The following is a 17,571-nucleotide window of genomic DNA, read 5'->3' as shown; positions in this document are numbered from 1 at the left end:
CTTAGGGGTGCTTCTCTTATTAAATAAGCTTCCTATAGCTCTCACGCTGAATGTTCTTCACTCTATCTTCCCAACCATTCGGAACCAATCGAGATGCAGAAAGAATACTGTCCTTAATTAGAAACTCTGCTTTCTGCTTCCCCGTTTTCACTAAAGTGGAACCTTGATTAGAGTCACTAGGTAGTTACTAAAAAAAAAAACTGTGCATACAACTAGTAAATGGGTACCGCCGTATATTATATTGTTTCATACATATCGCATGTGTGCAAAAATTTTCGCCTGTTTCAATTTTCATAATGACTATACTGCGGATCTTTATGCAAAATAAAAATTTTCTGCGTCCATCACTACGTACTGGAGTCAAATAAAAATTTGTTTCCCCTTTTAAAACCATTTGATCCTTCTTTCATCGTTCACTCATTTTTGTCAAAACGTTCGTTTTTCAAAACTGGTAGAGCTTTTGATTTGATCGCTACAGAACCGTTCAGATAGCAGGATGAACAATAGTTTCAAGGCAGTAAAAAATATAACAATTGCTCCCTTCAATGGCATATACGAAGATGTTCGTAAAATTGAGATAATGCAACTTGCAAATGGATGAAACACAGCCACGGGAAACGGTATTTTGATTTAAAGTGCGGACCGATTTTACGAATCGAATTCGTAGGTTTACTTTAGCGGATAGAAGTTGTACGGCAACGTAGTACATTGTAACGTGTACATCGGTATACAGAAGTTAGTTTCGGAACACATTTAACTCTTTGCGGACGATCAACATATGCATGTTTGCATTCAGCGTGCGCCATCAGTGTAGTAGAAACACTTGTGTAATCTACATGTGCATACAATAAACGTTTAGTTTGCACTGTCGATGATTTTTTTAATTTCGCGTCATTCCCGAATAAACGTTGCTCATTGTGCATACATAATTTTTTGATGCCTCGTTCCTCGCGAACTAAGGAACGAGTCTCGTCCACCGTTGCAATTTGTCTGGCTCCCCGTTTGTGTGAGACGGAAAACAATAAAACGGAGTATCCATCTATCACCGTAAGTCATACGACACGTTATGTATTATGGTAACACGGGGTTAATACTCGGGGTGTAAAATTTGTACAGTGGAATAAAGCGGACCTTAGTCGTTAGACGTTAACAAAGCAGAATCAACGCGGAGCTCGGTAACGAGTCCAAGTGCAATGTCCACGTACGGGTCTAATAATAGTAACGCAAATTACATATACGCGCGGCACGTAACCAGATGCTGGTCGCGTTTGTTAGCGAACTGTCGATTCTCCGCGTTTCATTGGTCCTCGACTGACGAAATTTCTCTGCTGATTACCTGTATTAACATTTACTATGGAATAGCAGCCGTGTGGTTGTCGAACTGACCAATGGAGAGCCGGATCTTGCCGTGCCATAAGTTTCAAGCACCTTTTCCAACCTTTGAAAGTTTTCCTTTTTATTCGCCCTTCAAAATACCACTGGAACTCTCCCTCTGTTAATTATAGCTAATTTTCCTTTCATCTACAGCGTATTTTAATAAATATAAAGCTTTTAATAAAGCTGTCTTTTATTTATCTGTTTGTACTACGTATCCCGATACAATACAACAGAACGAGCTTGCATCCACTTTATGGTCTATACATTGTACACTGTGATACATTATTACCTACTAATTAGCAATCAATCAAACTGCGACTTGGAATGAAAATGAATGGTAAATAATTGATCGGAATATGCTGAATTTTGATTGTATTGACATTCCATTTGAAAGCTCTTGTATTAATTACTCGCGAACGCTTTTAAATAAAATTGTAAACCAAATGCAGAGTAAGTAATCGTAACATACTTTTTCGTAACCATTCCAAGTTGCTAAACATCCGTAGCCATCGACCTTTCGCGTAACGCCAGGAACATCTTGGACACACGGTTCTTCATCGCCAACATGTCTTCCTCCAACGCTTCTGACACTCCTGAAACTTTTGAAACATGTGTGCACTGACAACTCGCCCTCCGCGTACGACACAAATCATCAAAGAAATTCATCACTGACCGAACTCCATCTTCTAGTCGCAATAATTGCAATCCGATCGAAACAATTCGGATAGTGGAACAGCGTTGCTAATGACCTCTGCAGTTGAAGCTATTTTAATACGCACATAAAAGAAGAACAAATAACTGCAATTATTCAAGCGGTATTAATTCTATAAAAAAAGTTCTTTAAACTTAACTTTAAACACATGTACAGGGTGGACGTTTGTCCACTATCTCTGTTTTTCGAAGTCATAAATAATTTGTGGAAACAAATATGGACAAGACTAATTCAAGATAGTAAAATCTTCGGAAGAATTTAGGAGCACTGTTGTTGTATTATCTTTAATTCACTAAACCTGTCAAGCGAAGAAGCATACATTTTCCTTTAGCTTTCGCTTGTCCCGGTCGATGGGGAAAAATTTTATTTTCCATAAAGATCCGCGGTCTAGTCATGAAATACGCATGGGTTAGTAATGGATATCCGATTCTTTCGGAACATTTGCCCATTCCTTTCGACAGCTAAGCCGTAATAATATCCGTCAAATGCTAATACAGTGGGACTCCATTTCACCGAGCCGTCGGGGGACAAGACGATTTGGATAACTGGATCGTTTGGATAATAGGAGTAACTCTTTCCTCCCGCTATCGATTCTTCGTTCGTGTAACTGGATTTATGCTCGCTTATTCGAATGCATCGACAGTGGGGTTTCTCCGTTTCCTGAGCATTAACAGAAGACGCGTTGCAGAATTATGAAAACTTACAACATTGCATTGAAATATAGATAAGAAACAATAAAAAGTGATTTTCTATACCAAGAATTCTTAACGCTAAACCTACCACGGTCAAAATGACCGGTTTTACATTTCACAATTATCGAAACTACAAAAATTCATTTATGAAAACTGGTGGAATAAATTCCCTTGTCCAAGCATGAGTTTCTATACCAGGAATTCTTAACGCTAAACCTACCACTGTCAAAATGACCGGTTTTACATTTCACAATTATCGAAACTACAAAAATTCCTTTATGGAAACTGGTGGAATAAATTCCCTTGTCCAAGCATGAGTTTCTATACCAGGAATTCTTGACGCTATACCTACCACTGTCAAAATGACCGGTTTTATATTTCACAATTATCGAAACTACAAAAATTCACTTATGGAAACTGGTGGAATAAATTCCCTTGTCCAAGCATGAGTTTCTATACCAGGAATTCTTAACGCTAAACCTACCACGGTCAAAATGGCCGGTTTTATATTTTACAATTATCGAAACTACAAAAATTCATTTATGGAAACTGGTGGAATAAATTCCCTTGTCCAAGCATGAGTTTCTATACCAGGAATTCTTAACGCTAAACCTACCACGGTCAAAATGACCGGTCTTACATTTCACAATTATCGAAACTACAAAAATTCCTTTATGAAAACTGGTGGAATAAATTCCCTTGTCCAAGCATGAGTTTCTATACCAGGAATTCTTAACGCTAAACCTACCACTGTCAAAATGACCGGTTTTACATTTCACAATTATCGAAACTACAAAAATTCATTTATGGAAACTGGTGGAATAAATTCCCTTGTCCAAGCATGAGTTTGTATACCAGGAATTCTTAACGCTAAACCTACCACTGTCAAAATGGCCGGTTTTACATTTCACAATTATCTAAACTACAAAAACTCATTTATGGAAACTGGTGGAATAAATTCCCTTGTCCAAGCATGAGTTTCTATACCAGGAATTCTTAACGCTGAACCTACCACGGTCAAAATGGCCGGTTTTACATTTTACAATTATCGAAACTACAAAAATTCCTTTATGGAAACTGGTGGAATAAATTCCCTTGTCCAAGCATGAGTTTCTATACCAGGAATTCTTAACGCTAAACCTACCACTGTCAAAATGACCGGTTTTACATTTCACAATTATCGAAACTACAAAAATTCCTTTATGGAAACTGGTGGAATAAATTCCCTTGTCCAAGCATTTATTATATCGGAAATTACGGACAATCTCAATAAATTTAGGATTGCCATTTTTATAAGGCAATATTTAAATACTGTTAATGCTTGGTAGGTTTAGCGTTAATATTTGCCGTGCCAATAACTAGTGCAGTGCCAGAAATTGTAAGTACATAAACGGTGTCGAGCGGACAAAAGAAGAAGAAGAAGAGGGTCTAGAGTTTTTCTTGTTGCGGACGGAACATCGTCGTCTAATTTCAAACTAGAGCGTTAATTGCCGGGAGTTAGCGGCAATATAGGGCAGAAGAAGGCTCGAAAAATCCGGATTTTTCTTGGACGCTATAGCGAAGATCAGCCGTGTGTTAGGGGGATGAGCCGGGTCTAATTCGTTGACGTCCGTAACAGGAAAGAATGATCTGTTGATTCGGTCGCGACGGTTGTCACGGGTCGCAGTAATAATACGGTGGCAAAGGTCCCGGCACGTAGTAGGAAGCTTCCTTCAGTCGTTGGGTATTACCAGAACGACAGTGTACAGTATTTGCAGGCTTCGGCGTTGCAGGGCTCACCGTAGATTTGTAGCCCGCAACGAGCACGTTCATCCCCTAAGTCTAACGTCTACTTTGCCCGGTTATATATGACCACCGGGCTACTATATACACTTATCGCGCGCATACGTTGGCCAGCCTCAAATCCCATCGTGCTTTTTGAACGTGAAATATGGAAGCCCCGCGAGGAAGAGAGCCACGGCCTTCGAGGATCTTCGTTCGCGGGAGTATCAGGGAAAATGTAGTCTCTCTGCAAACGCCACTCCGTACACAAGGACAGTTCGCAGTACGTACGTGTACACCGGCACGGAAAACCACGGATTCCGTGCCGGCGTCCGCAGACGCGGTTCCCAGTGAAACGCCGGGAAAATTGGTCTCCTACGTGAGCACGCCGGGGACGGATTTTGTTGGTGAACGGCTTCATACCGGTCGCTTTCGGATGCCTCTGCCAGCCCTTGTCGAACCGCGGCCATTCCTTTATTTCCGGAACCCTGGAAATTCGAGACTCCTTTTCCGCGTCTTCCTATTCACCCAAGAGCCTTGCCCCCGGAATGCGCCGTGCCTACACGATCCTCTAATCAATTCTACCATGTCACCGTTTCTCGCGTGTTCAGCACTGTGATTCTCCTGTATGAAAAAACAACGCTTCTCGACGATCTCCGAAATATTTCTATGCACGAATCAATAAATATGCGAATTCTTAAGGTAAACATTAGGAGAAAACCGGAGAGGAGATAGCGTATCTCAATTATTTGTATTTCTAATATTTTTCTTGACGCGAAATGAAATGTCTTCGGGGTCACACAAGGGCAGAAATAAAAGCTTTATCCTCGGTATTACTTTATCGCAACCGGTACGATCTTCGTTGGAGTTTATGCTAATCATTTGATTTTTCGAGATTTCCTTTCTATTAAATCGTAGGAATAATCGGCAGGTGGAATTTCCAAAGTTTTTCATTTACAACCGAGAAAGCTGAGGCAAATATTTGCGTGGCCCGACAAGCTATATCCGCTTCGACTGCAGCTGAGAAACACTTCCGTGTGAATAAGAAATCATACTTGAAGGAAGGAAATGGCATGAAGTATGAATGCGAAGGTTGCAGAGCAGAAAGTTGAAATGTGCAGCAACCCGTACTAAAGCCTGAAACTTAAAATTTCCGAGCGGCATTAGGGAAAATTAGTTTCATAGGAAATGTATGATTGTTAAACAAAATTCCATTAAAAGCGCTCCTCTCGCGATTCTTGGAAACGATCCTTCGAAATTGCGAACTTCGGTGCATTTCAGCGCCTCTGCAAATTATTTCTCTCGTGACACGAATTTATGGAACTATAACTTATTTCGACATTAAACAATCAATTACCCGCTATCAATAATTCGAGTGAACTATAAAGGCAAAATATTTATGTGGCTCGTAATTCATAACACGTAAAGGATTTACATCGCTACGATTTCGATTTACGATTAAACGTTTCATTCACCGCTGTATCGCCTCGCTACACATATTCGTACCAACGTCCCGTTTAATTACAATTAATGACAGTGGAATTGAACTGGAAACTTACATTTACTGTATGCGTATCAAGCATTAAATTACTTTCAAATCCCATAATATTTACAATCGATACTTCGTCGCGGTAACATGACCGTATTAACTCTGTCACTGTATCAGCTAACTTTCATCTGCTCGTACGCCATAATCAAGCCAATCGGCTACTTAGTTTTGAGGTAGGCAGCCTTTCGCGTGAAAGGTCAGTCTAGTTTCGCGACACAAAGGCTCGCTAGCCTAGTCTTTCGATGTAGTTGCATCCACATTGTCACAACATGTACATGTAGATTATGCTTGCTAACATTTCTTCGACATAATCGGCATCGGTTAATTTACACGTTTATTGTCTTGTCACCGTCCAGAAAAATACCATTGTTAGCGAAAGAAGAACAATATTTATCACCAGACTATCGATTTTATGCAATTACGGCGAAAATCGGTAGGTTCAATCTAAAATAGTAGAAAGATTTCGCGAACCTAGGAACGTCGACATATTATTTTCAACTTACTATAATTATTAAGTAAAGCAAGAACTTTTTACTTGGCCGCTTTTCCTTGCAATTGACGTAGAAAGAGTTTTTCTTTTAACCTTCTTAAATCTTACAAACTCATTCTATTTTATTTCACACTACACCGAAAAGATTTTTATTGCACCTTGAATTAAAAATTGTAGGAAAATCGCGGCTCGGCTTGGAAAATTGGTTAGGGTTGGAAAGAAGAACCTAGTAATTATGTTGAGTTAATAAGGGGAGTGCCGACTATTGTCGTTGCACTCGGCCCCGGTTAGGTTGCACGATGTGGCACCTGGACAATTGCGAAACTCGGGGTGGTGTGCTCGAGCAGGTACCGTTTAACGATCCACCAACACCGGCCGACAGGAAAAACTTGTCAACAGCCGTAACGGTGTCGAAACGTTGCGGAACAATTTGCATAGTATAACACGCATCCGGTAATCTTGCGGCGGTACGGGACAGTTGATGACAAGCAGCAATCGCGTCTATAACCCAGCACGCCCCACGAGTACAGTCGAAACGAACGGGATGGAAGGATTCTGCATGTACGCACCGTGCTCGTGTGTCTCGGGTGAAATTTAGTGCTCTTTAATTGCCCCGGCTGAATGCCAGGTCACGGTGCCGAGTTGCGAGAGAGCGAATGCCATCCCGGAGAAGCCTCCTCGCCACGAAGAACGACAATGCGCCATGATTACCCGCGACCATCAACTTTCCGCGGAACCTTCTTGATTTCCGGGATGGTCACGTCACTTTTTAATTAATCATTTCCATTCACAGCCTTCGGGAACAGACTTAAGATCCGTCTTGCTCTTGATCCGACGGGTCCTATGTCTCTGACTAAATTTGTCACATTTTTTCCTCTGTATTATCGATATTATGAATTCTGAAACGTGCTTCAAGTTTTCGAATTTATTTCGCAGAGAGTCAAGACAAAATATAGCTCAATTTGTAGCCGGAGATATTTTCTAGCGCGCGCTGCTCTCGATTTCATCCAGAAAACTCATCCAATGGCGTAAAAATGCTTGGACTCCACGGCACGCGCAGCGTCAATGTTTGGCCTACTTCTAACGCTTATGCTACCAAATATCTGCATAATCTCGGCAGCTTCTGACCAGCGCGCGCTAGATCGAACCTTCCTCTTTCGAACGAGCCCTTCACCAGCGACTAAATATTCTTATATAAGGACGAAAACTTCAGGCACGTAAAACCATTTTTCCCCTATTTTTGTCGGTAACGTAGTCACCCTACCGTGCCTTTCAGAAAATATTCGAGAACTGTTACGAATATTTTGCACACAGTTGTCAAAGTAATGTTCCCTACGTTCCCTACGTCAGCTCATGACCAGCGTGCACTAGATTGATCCTTCCTCTTTCGAACGAGCCCTTCACCAGCGACTAAATATTCTTATATAAGGACGAAAGCTTGAGGCACGTGAAACCATTTTTTGTCGGTAATGTAGTCACTCTACCTTATCGCGAATCACCGATTGACTGGGTTAGGGTAGGTTATTCCATGTAAAGAGAGCCAAGGTGACCTTCGAATGTTGGAAACGCCTTCACATATAAAAAATGTTTGCATCACAGTACTATATCATGCGAGTTCCGTGTAAATTATTCTTTAAATTATTCCATTACAAATTACGGAAATATTCAAGGTGGCCGAAGTTATCGGTCCACGTATTTGTAGACGGCCAATGCAGTAATTACTCACCTCGGTTATAGGATTGCGAAATAAATGAGATCGATGGGTGAAAATGGCACAATATTTTCTCCGAGCGAGGAATAATGATGGAACGGTTCGAGATAAGACAAGAACTGACAAGAACGTTTATGCATGTTTCAGAGGGACAGCTATACGCCGCAACAGTGGCTGATTTCTCCGGCGGCGAGCCGCTGATTCACAGGGACAGGATTCGCACGGAGCGCTCGGATCTGAACCAGCTGAACGGTAATGGAAGTCACGCTTATTACATTAGAACATTCGTACGGTCAGAATGTTCCTAATATGTCGCCGGATATATTCCTTCGTGACTGGCGTTCGCTAACCAATTCTGAGGGGAGCCAATTATCTTCTAGGATGTTGCCGATTATTGCCTTCTTCCCTTTTTTCCATATTTGATACGGATGTCCACATTCACTTTGCTAAGCTATTAGTGTACCACGGGTCTATTACATTAACTTGTCACAGGAGATCCTTTCTCAATTTCAACGTTTTCGAAGCGTGTAAATATAAATCGTCTGCTCGTTGACGTTTCACAATTGGGCTGGTGAAAAAATAATTGCGGTTTTTATTCTCGAGGTTTAAAGCTGAATACCGAATGAAGCTAAAAAATTATTTAAAAATTATTTATACGAATGGATATCCGAAATCTATAGATGAAATATTTTCGGCAATCACTGTCCGGTTACTGTTACAAAATAACGGGCAAAGAATCGTTTCTGCGAAGCCAGTGAAATTCGGGAACGCGTAATTGAAATATATCATATTTTAATCGACACTTTAATGGGAACGGTTGAACAAATGCCGCGTAATAGAACGGTTCGGCCATTTCGCCATCCTATTTTCGAATGCCCGTATCTCCTCATCGTACCATATCCATATAAAATTTTACGACATCGTTGCACGTGAAAAGTTATCGCACGGTATTGTGTTTGTTATAACCCGGGACTCCTATATAATAGATGATGTTTAAGCGATGTAAGAAGCTTTACATAAATTACTCCCCGCAGTTTACGTATCTCTCGGGCGTGCCCGGTTTTATTTTTTTTTTTTTTTTTTTTTTTCATCACTCTGGTCCTTCTTATTTATAGCCGATAAATTGTATCGCGAATTCGTTATGCAGGTTTTACACAAATTACGTAATCCATTTCGAGCTTATCTGCAGAGCACTTTTTTTTTTTTCTTTGATCGATCGTAATATCCACGCGACGCACTTGTATTGCTGCGTTATGGAGAATCGATCGAGACCGTGAAATATGTTATAGTGTCGCGAATGTATTCGTTCAAAAACGACTTCGAACGTTTCAAAACTAGAATACTGAAAAGTCGCTCCATACGGCAATTTTACAAATTTATTGAAAATTAGAAAATTAAGCAAGAACACCTTTAAACTTTTTCAATGTGTCTGCATTGTTCCATTCCATTATTAAACTTTGAACTGTCTGCGTGAATATTAACCCTTTGCACTCGAAGCTATTTTAACCCCAAAACGAAACATTTCTTCCGACCTAGAATATTTCCCTTCTATATACATTTTGATCACGTTATACATACGAAAATAGGTGCAATTTACTCCTACGATACTGAAATGTTTACTAATGTATTGAATACAAACAAATTTAATAATTTTAAAAATATTTTGATACAGCAATATTTAGCGGTGCCTTACGGTCACCATTCGAGTGCCAAGGGTTAAATAAATCACATATTCAGAATGTCAATACGACAATGCGGCGGTTGTTGAAAGATCTATTGAAAAATCCTTAGCCATGGATCATAGACTTCAAGAGATATGTTTCCTAGCTAACGCGTTAAAGTTACAAAAATTCCATGTCCAATTATTTTCATACAATTTCACGTAATCGTTTCACATTTATTCAAGCCCTTCGCCGTTGCTCACCATAATATGATTGAATTCTGTGATTACAGGGCCGAATTTCGTCAGCTCGTTCGCCTACGAGGACTACGTTTTCTTCTTCTACCGGGAGACGGCGGTCGAGTTCATGAATTGTGGCAAGGTAAAGTTTGCACTCAAAATAGCAGTCTGAAATTGTGAATATTCAATACTCCGGCTGTGGAGGGTGGGAGGGGGGGAGGGCAGGCGAATTCTTCGCCTTTGTCAAAGAAATTATTCCCGAATAAATTTTCATGTCGTCAAGACGTTCCCTGTGGGCTGTGTTTCCCTTTTTTTCTCTCTCTCTCTCTCTCTATTCTTTATCGGGACGATGAAACGCGAAGGCAGCGGAGAATACAATGGCCGCGGGGATCGCGAACAAGACGACAGGATGAGGCGAGGCGAGGCGAGAGGAAAGAATCGAAGGAGCCAATTGTTCGAGGTTCCCCATTTGTGTTTTAGGCGGTGTACTCGCGGGTCGGTAGAGTGTGCCAGCACGACAAGGGCGGACCTCATGCGTTCGGCGACAGATGGACGAGCTTCCTGAAAGCGAGGCTCAACTGTTCGGTGCCCGGCGAATACCCTTTCTATTTCAATGAAATACGTGAGTATGCTTGCTTGTACACACGTGCACGCGTGCTCGTAAGTTCGGGAGCTATGACGTTTGTCGAGACCCTCGTCGAGTGCACTTTGGCCCTCACAGGGTCGGCTTGTCCGGCGTATTAGCTTGCGCATTACGCTCATTCGCTCCGGCACTAATCAAATACATGGACGGGATCAACTGACCTTACACTGTGTCTCCTACGAAAAGATGGATTCTGTAATTCCTTTTGGACACGGCTCTTTCCCGAAAGCCACTAATCATGGATTCTTTAGTCCCTGCGAGTCTCGCGGAACTATAGCCGACCCTCTTCGTACACGACATTCTCAAAACACGGTTCCCATATGACAAAAGGATAACCATGGCTAGTCGACCCCATGCCACTATTCGTTTTCTTTTTTTTTTTTTTGTTGACTGCTAAATGATGTTGTTTGCCTAACACACTATTCTGTAAACTTTCAAATCTCCTCCCCTTGGTTTGAGGGTAATACGGGGATGAAAAGCCTGAACTTTGCGTCTTATCTTCTCAGTCATTACCCCACAATTACATTGTGGGTGTTTATGCGAATTAACTATTTCCGTTTCGTCGAAATGGTCCTCAACAAAACGAAAGTACCTTTTGAAAGTACCTTTTTTAAATACCACTCCGTAAAGGGTGAAGGAAGTCATGTTTAATAACGAACTGAACTTGTAGAGTTCCTATGATTTATTGCTAGTTAACCGATTAAGAAACGATAATGAAGAAGCAATAATGTTATAACGGTACATGATCCGTGATAGGCTGCATGCTGCCATTTTCGAATTCCCGTCAATATCAAAGGCTCCCATGTCATACAGAATATTAAAGTACAATTTTGATCAAAGCCTGGTTCATTTGGATAAATGGAGCAAAATTGACTTTGTGCATTTTGAAAGATGCAGCCGCGCAATCTCTAAAAGCTCTACTTGTGGTCGAATGCGGTCAAATACCTGTGTATAAGTTAATTGGGGTATAGTGCGGAGACCAGATTATCCGACCACTTACATGACATTCTAAATATTCATAACGCAAAATGGAATTTATATATAGTTCCACCGTAATAACAATTTGGAATTTCGCTTCATTAAAAGTGAATGTGAACGATATTTTGCAATGCCCAATGCTTCGAGATAATGTTGGAAAACTTGAACTAAAATTATATTGCACGCGGAAAATATTTTAAAACTAACGGAAGGAGAGTTTCTCGATAATTCTTGTATATTCTTGTAATTTTGGATCAGCTTTCTGTCATTATCAAATTCAACTGTTCGTCCACTTCGAGGCCTGTCAGAGAGATCATAATCACCAGCAGCAAACCTTCTGAACGTTGACATTTGTTGACCTTCAATGCATCTCCATAAACATCGCAAATTTTCTTTGTTGTTACCGCGTTGCATTGATTCATGAAAATGAAAAAGTATGCAATATGATCCTCGGAAGGCACGGACGCCGCCATTTTATTACAGGGTTGTAAAAGAAAGTTATACTTTTTAGAATATTTTGAACACGGGCTGCTTTACCGAAAACTGTAAAAATATAGGTGTTTCAACGATCGGTACGGAACTAAAGGCAAAACAAATTCTTTGCAAATAATTGATTACTTATGGGTACCCCTACTAATTGCGACTGGCGGATTCGAAAGTGGAACGTAAATTGGCAGGAATCAGAATGTCGGTTACGAATATCGTCCGAGATAAGATGCCTTCGATATTCCTTACGGGGCTTACTCCGAAATCCATTGAACTTGATCTCCCTCTGCCCTTTATCCGGCTATGTATCAACGTTTCCCGCACGTAATTCTTCTCCCGGCTGTTTTATCGGGACCGAACGTTTTAATGCTTCCTCGGCAAAGCGTGCAAACGATCGAATGTCGGCTTCGCAATTATGACTTAACGATAAGGTGACGAGCAAATGGATTTAATTCCTTTTTTCCTTGGGGGTGGGGAGGGGAGGGTTGGGAGCGGGACGTTTCATCCAATATCCATTATACCCCTCTGCCCTTTTTCCGTCTTTTGCCTCCGCTCAGCAATTTTACGTTGCTGACCGAACGATTTCCTTCCCCGTGGTTTTCATCCGGGCCAAAACTAGCTTTCCTTATCGACGTCACTTATTACATTACCATTCACCAACTGATGATTCGCAATTACCGGCACTGTATTTTCGCCGATCCCTTCATTTTATATTTCTGCTGCGCCGCGCAAATAAGAATTCAACCGCCACGCCGTGAGTTATCGTCGCCATTAAAGAATTGGCTGCGTATACCGCTATAGCTGCGTCGATAATATCTTTTCTATTGTAGAGATATATCGATGCCAAGCGACGGTCGGGCAATCGAGTGAAGTCATCCGAGCGCTGCCTACATTTACCTTAGCTTGCAACTGATCTGACAGATACACTCCGCGACAATACCACGAGACAGTGAACACGCAATTGATCAGAAAACACAAATTTTCTACCTGAACTGCAAACAAACTCGAGTGAAATGGAAATTGATTTTCTTTCTTCATATGTTTAACCCTTAGCACTCGAATGGCGACTTTACAGGCGCCACTAAACATTCCTGTATCATTATTCGAAATATTTGTTACATTATTAAATTTGTTTCTATTTAATAAATTACTAAACATTTCAGTACCGCACGAGTAAATTGCACCACTTTCGCGTGTATAGCATGAAAACATAAATGTGGAAGGGAAATATTCTAGGTCGGAGAGAATGTTTCGTTTCGGAGTTAAAATGGCTTCGAGTGCAAAGGGTTAATACGTTGAAAGTAATGCGACGGTATTTCGAAATTCTTTTAATTTCTTTACTGTTTTAAATTGGACCCACTCGTCTTTGTTAGAAGCGACATGTAGTAAACAGTAACACTGTACACACGGGAAGAACATTTTGTATTTCACAATACAGATTTTTATGATTTCATTATTATTTTGATGGGTTTTTAATGGATGGTCCGATCCATCAATATTTCGAGGGAACAATGAACGCACGTAATTAGTTCTTTAGAACGACAATCGAACGGATTCATTGGAACATTTTGCTTTAATGGAAAATTGAAAATAAATATTGACAGATTTGCGTGTGATTACGATGCACGAATTTCATACAGGAACAAATATGAACACGGCAAACAACATTTGTGTCGTGCTTCAATAGACTGCTGCAGTGATTCCCATCTGGGAAAGATCATTTTTAAATAAACACATGAAGTATGTATTTATAAAATTCATAAACAAACCAATGGTCCCGAACATCATTAATTACGTAATTAGAACAGTCCGCGGTCCGAGGTTTAAACAGAATCTGGACAGAAAGAATAGAAATCAAAGTACATTTTTCTCAACAGCAATTGGTGGCACAGTTTAATTTCTCCTGCAGCCATTCTCTTTGAATTTGAATGTCTGCCTGTTTGCGAACCTTCGCATCCAAGTGTGATTGCGCCGAATTTATTTTTCTTTTTTTTTTTTTTTGCTTTTCCATCAGCAGTCCACAATGGTCACTCGATTTGTTATTCGATAAATCTATCGATTCGGTGGAATGAACTAATTCCTCGTACGAAGTGGGAAATAACTGTGGCCGCGGACAAAGCAACCGGAAACCGATAAAGTAGTAAGCTGATCCTTGTCGAACATGGTGCCTGCGGCTAGCAGTGCTATGTAGATCGATAGGTGTACCGTTGAATTATAACGCGGCAACAAAGACCAGGCGAAACGGACAAGCGACGCTTGTCCTGTCCTTCGACCTTTGCGAACTTCATTTCCTGAGGACGCCCGAAGCTACAGTTTCTATGAAACAGATGGAATTGATTAGAAAATCTTTGTCTCGCGTAATCGCTCAAAACCGGGTCTTTTCGTAAGCGAATACTCGATTGAGATAGACTGAAAAGGATACGTGTATCTTTTTTCGTTTTATTAAGCATTTTGAACCTCGAATGAGATTCATTTCTGCTGCACCGAGACGAAGCACGATACATATATAATAAGTTCATCCTTTCGTTCTTTAATTTATCTTGAGGAAATAACAACCAAACTGAGTTTCACTGTAAACACAAGATTAAAGTTTTATTCGCTATTCACAATAATTATTTAGATTATTTACATTGGTTACACCCTTACCTGCAAACACAAGAAACGACATTAAAAGCTATTGTTCCGCAAAGATTTATGCAAGAGTGTGACACTTTATTCAGACAATCCTAATCAATTAGATTTTGTAATGCGCGTCGCTTTTCTCTCTTTCGTCTCTACTCTTGTCAGCTGTCAGTCCGCCATCTTGTTCTACAGACACGCGCAATACGTATCTAATTCAAAATGGGGTTTAAAAGGAATACGAGAAATTTACATAACTTCTATAGAAACAAAAGGTGACTGGGACAACAGTGTCGCTTCGGAGATACGAAGGTCACCTTTGTTGTTTGAAGATAAAATGTTTTGGTACTTATTTTCTGATAGCGTCGTTGAAGGTCAACAATGGTCATGTATGACAAAAAAGGCGAAACACGCTTACACTTATAGAAGGTGTTCAAGGTGATCGCCATTGATATCGATGCAATGCTGCAATCTTCTTATCACGGATTGAGTAGTATTTCTTATCACTTCGACACTTATCTATGCTGTAACAATTCTCTCTCTCTCTCAATTCGTTGGCAGAATATGCTGATTATAACGGTGCCTATCCTGATCGATAAGTTTCGTTTGGAAACAAGTTGTGCTCGTTTAACGTTACTGTTGAAAATCGGACATTTCATATCCAACAATCTAATATAATTCACAGAGACACGAATTTTGTCGAGCTTTATTGCGATTCTGGCTCCCGTGCCATAAACAATTTTTTTGATCAACGGATTTCCAAAAATCCTCGAAAGGGGTCGAGAGTTAATTCAACAGTGAAGGAGAAAAGTTCATGGAGCGCAGGCGCAGCCCCGCGGCAGATGAATTTGTTACGATGACTCAGCCGCGATATGGAGTACCATTAAAACGTTGATTGGTACATTTGTACCGATTAATTGAGATTCTATACGAAGAGAGAACAATTTTTTCTGAAATTTATTTTTTCGCCACTTGTCATAACGAACTCGTTTATTATTTCTATTGTTGTGTTTTTTTTCCCCCTTTATTCGAGTTGTACGAGAGAGAATTGGATCACCGTTCTGTGCCGGCTAACAAATAACAGTTAAAATACATTGCCGTGCATATATGCATTTGACAGTAAGGTTTATTAGTTTGACAATTTTATTTAGCAGCGCTTACGACACTTATACGTCTATCGGTATTTTCGAGCCCGTCGAGGATGGGGTCCGTACACCATATTGACCCCTGCACGAACTCTCGAACGCATCGTGTCAATTACCTCTATCACGACCCTATGCTCTTAAATCGAATTTCCCAATGTCTCTCAATCTCTGTGTAGTTTTACGAAATGAATTTATTTTTTCGTCAATTAATCCTTAATTAATCGAGCAAATTTTGGTCGGTATTTTTAAAGCTAAGTTTATTCTCTTGTGTCGATACATTCGTCGTCGTAACAACAATCATAAAGCAGTCTCACAAGCGGTACATAATAAAAGAATAAACATAGCGGGAAAAAATATTTCGTAAAAACATACTCTAGTGTATTATACTTGTGTACATTTTAATTTTCATTAGTGCATTAATACTATACACTATAAGCTGTCGGTATATACCCAAACAAAGGTTGTGCATCTTTTTATGAAAAAATACAAAATGACCTTGAAATAACCTTGAAAACGCCCACGCATTAATAAACTAGCAGTGCCATCTGACTTCCCACTCGAAACACTGAAGGACATGTGTCAGTTTGTCTTTTTTAAATCACACGTCTTCGAGATTTTCTACAATCTCAACTTAAACGGGACACCCTGTATAAAAGTCGTCATAGACGTTCGAATCTTTCATTTCAACATCTACAAGAATATGAACCTATACGATTCCATTTGAAAAAATGCTACTCACCGTGAAAACTTGTAAAAAAGTGTCCATTAACACTAGGTTTACGGAGCACTAAAAGCAACTATTTTACATTACTTATGTTTGTATTATTATGCAAAATTTGTTGAACACGTCGCTTTGTGACTGATAATTGCATTTTCCCAACAATTTGACCTGCAACTAATCTATTTTTTGTAGCTTCATAGAAAATAATATTCTTTTCCCGTTTCGTTATTTTGGAACTTCCTTTCGTAGAACATTTCTTTCCATAATTTTCTTTCAATTTCAAGAAATTTCTTACTACACACTCCGAACGATTAATTTCCTTTGCTATTTTTCTATTCGATTCACCTCTTTTGTTTAAAATTGCTATTGTAGCTTTTTCGCCTTCGGTCAGAAAATTTCCTCTTGGCATTTTTCTCCTTTCCATTAAAACAAACGTATTACTAAATGTGTTACTAAACACAGTTTAATGCTACAACAATTCAACAATACGAAGCACTTACCACTATCATTTCTGTCAATATTAATCGAAATAAAGCACTGCGATTAAGCGAATTTCGCACGCGTAGACGTTGTCATTGCGCGTTTCGCTCTGCGACATAGACTGGCACGTAAATGCGGAAAACTTCGAAGCATAGATGTTGAAAGTAAAGGTCGAGCAATGTAAATAACCCCATTTCGACGACATCGTTTGTCCTTTTCTTCTCCGTAGGCATGAAAATTTGTATATTTCGAAGTGCGTTTAAACGAATTTCGGTGAGTGTAGTGTCGAAGACTCGTCGTTCCAATC

The 17,571-nt window shown here is 40.0% G+C and overlaps 1 protein-coding gene across 3 annotated transcripts in view; it reads left to right on the top strand.

The window, feature by feature from the left end:
- The window catches only part of LOC143358470 (semaphorin-1A), a 592,115-nt gene that overhangs the window by 537,792 nt on the left and 36,752 nt on the right, over positions 1-17,571 (top strand). For all 3 annotated transcript variants that reach the window (XM_076795645.1, XM_076795646.1, XM_076795643.1), the window contains 3 exons: positions 8,440-8,544; positions 10,246-10,334; positions 10,673-10,814. In XM_076795645.1, coding sequence (XP_076651760.1) covers positions 8,440-8,544; positions 10,246-10,334; positions 10,673-10,814 — 336 coding nt within the window. The remainder of the gene's footprint in view (positions 1-8,439; positions 8,545-10,245; positions 10,335-10,672; positions 10,815-17,571) is intronic.

Source organism: Halictus rubicundus, chromosome 10 (assembly GCF_050948215.1).
Source record: "Halictus rubicundus isolate RS-2024b chromosome 10, iyHalRubi1_principal, whole genome shotgun sequence".
Classification (NCBI taxonomy): domain Eukaryota; kingdom Metazoa; phylum Arthropoda; class Insecta; order Hymenoptera; family Halictidae; genus Halictus; species Halictus rubicundus.
Note: the sequence above shows the minus strand (reverse complement) of the source record. Positions and strands in the feature narration are given on the sequence as shown.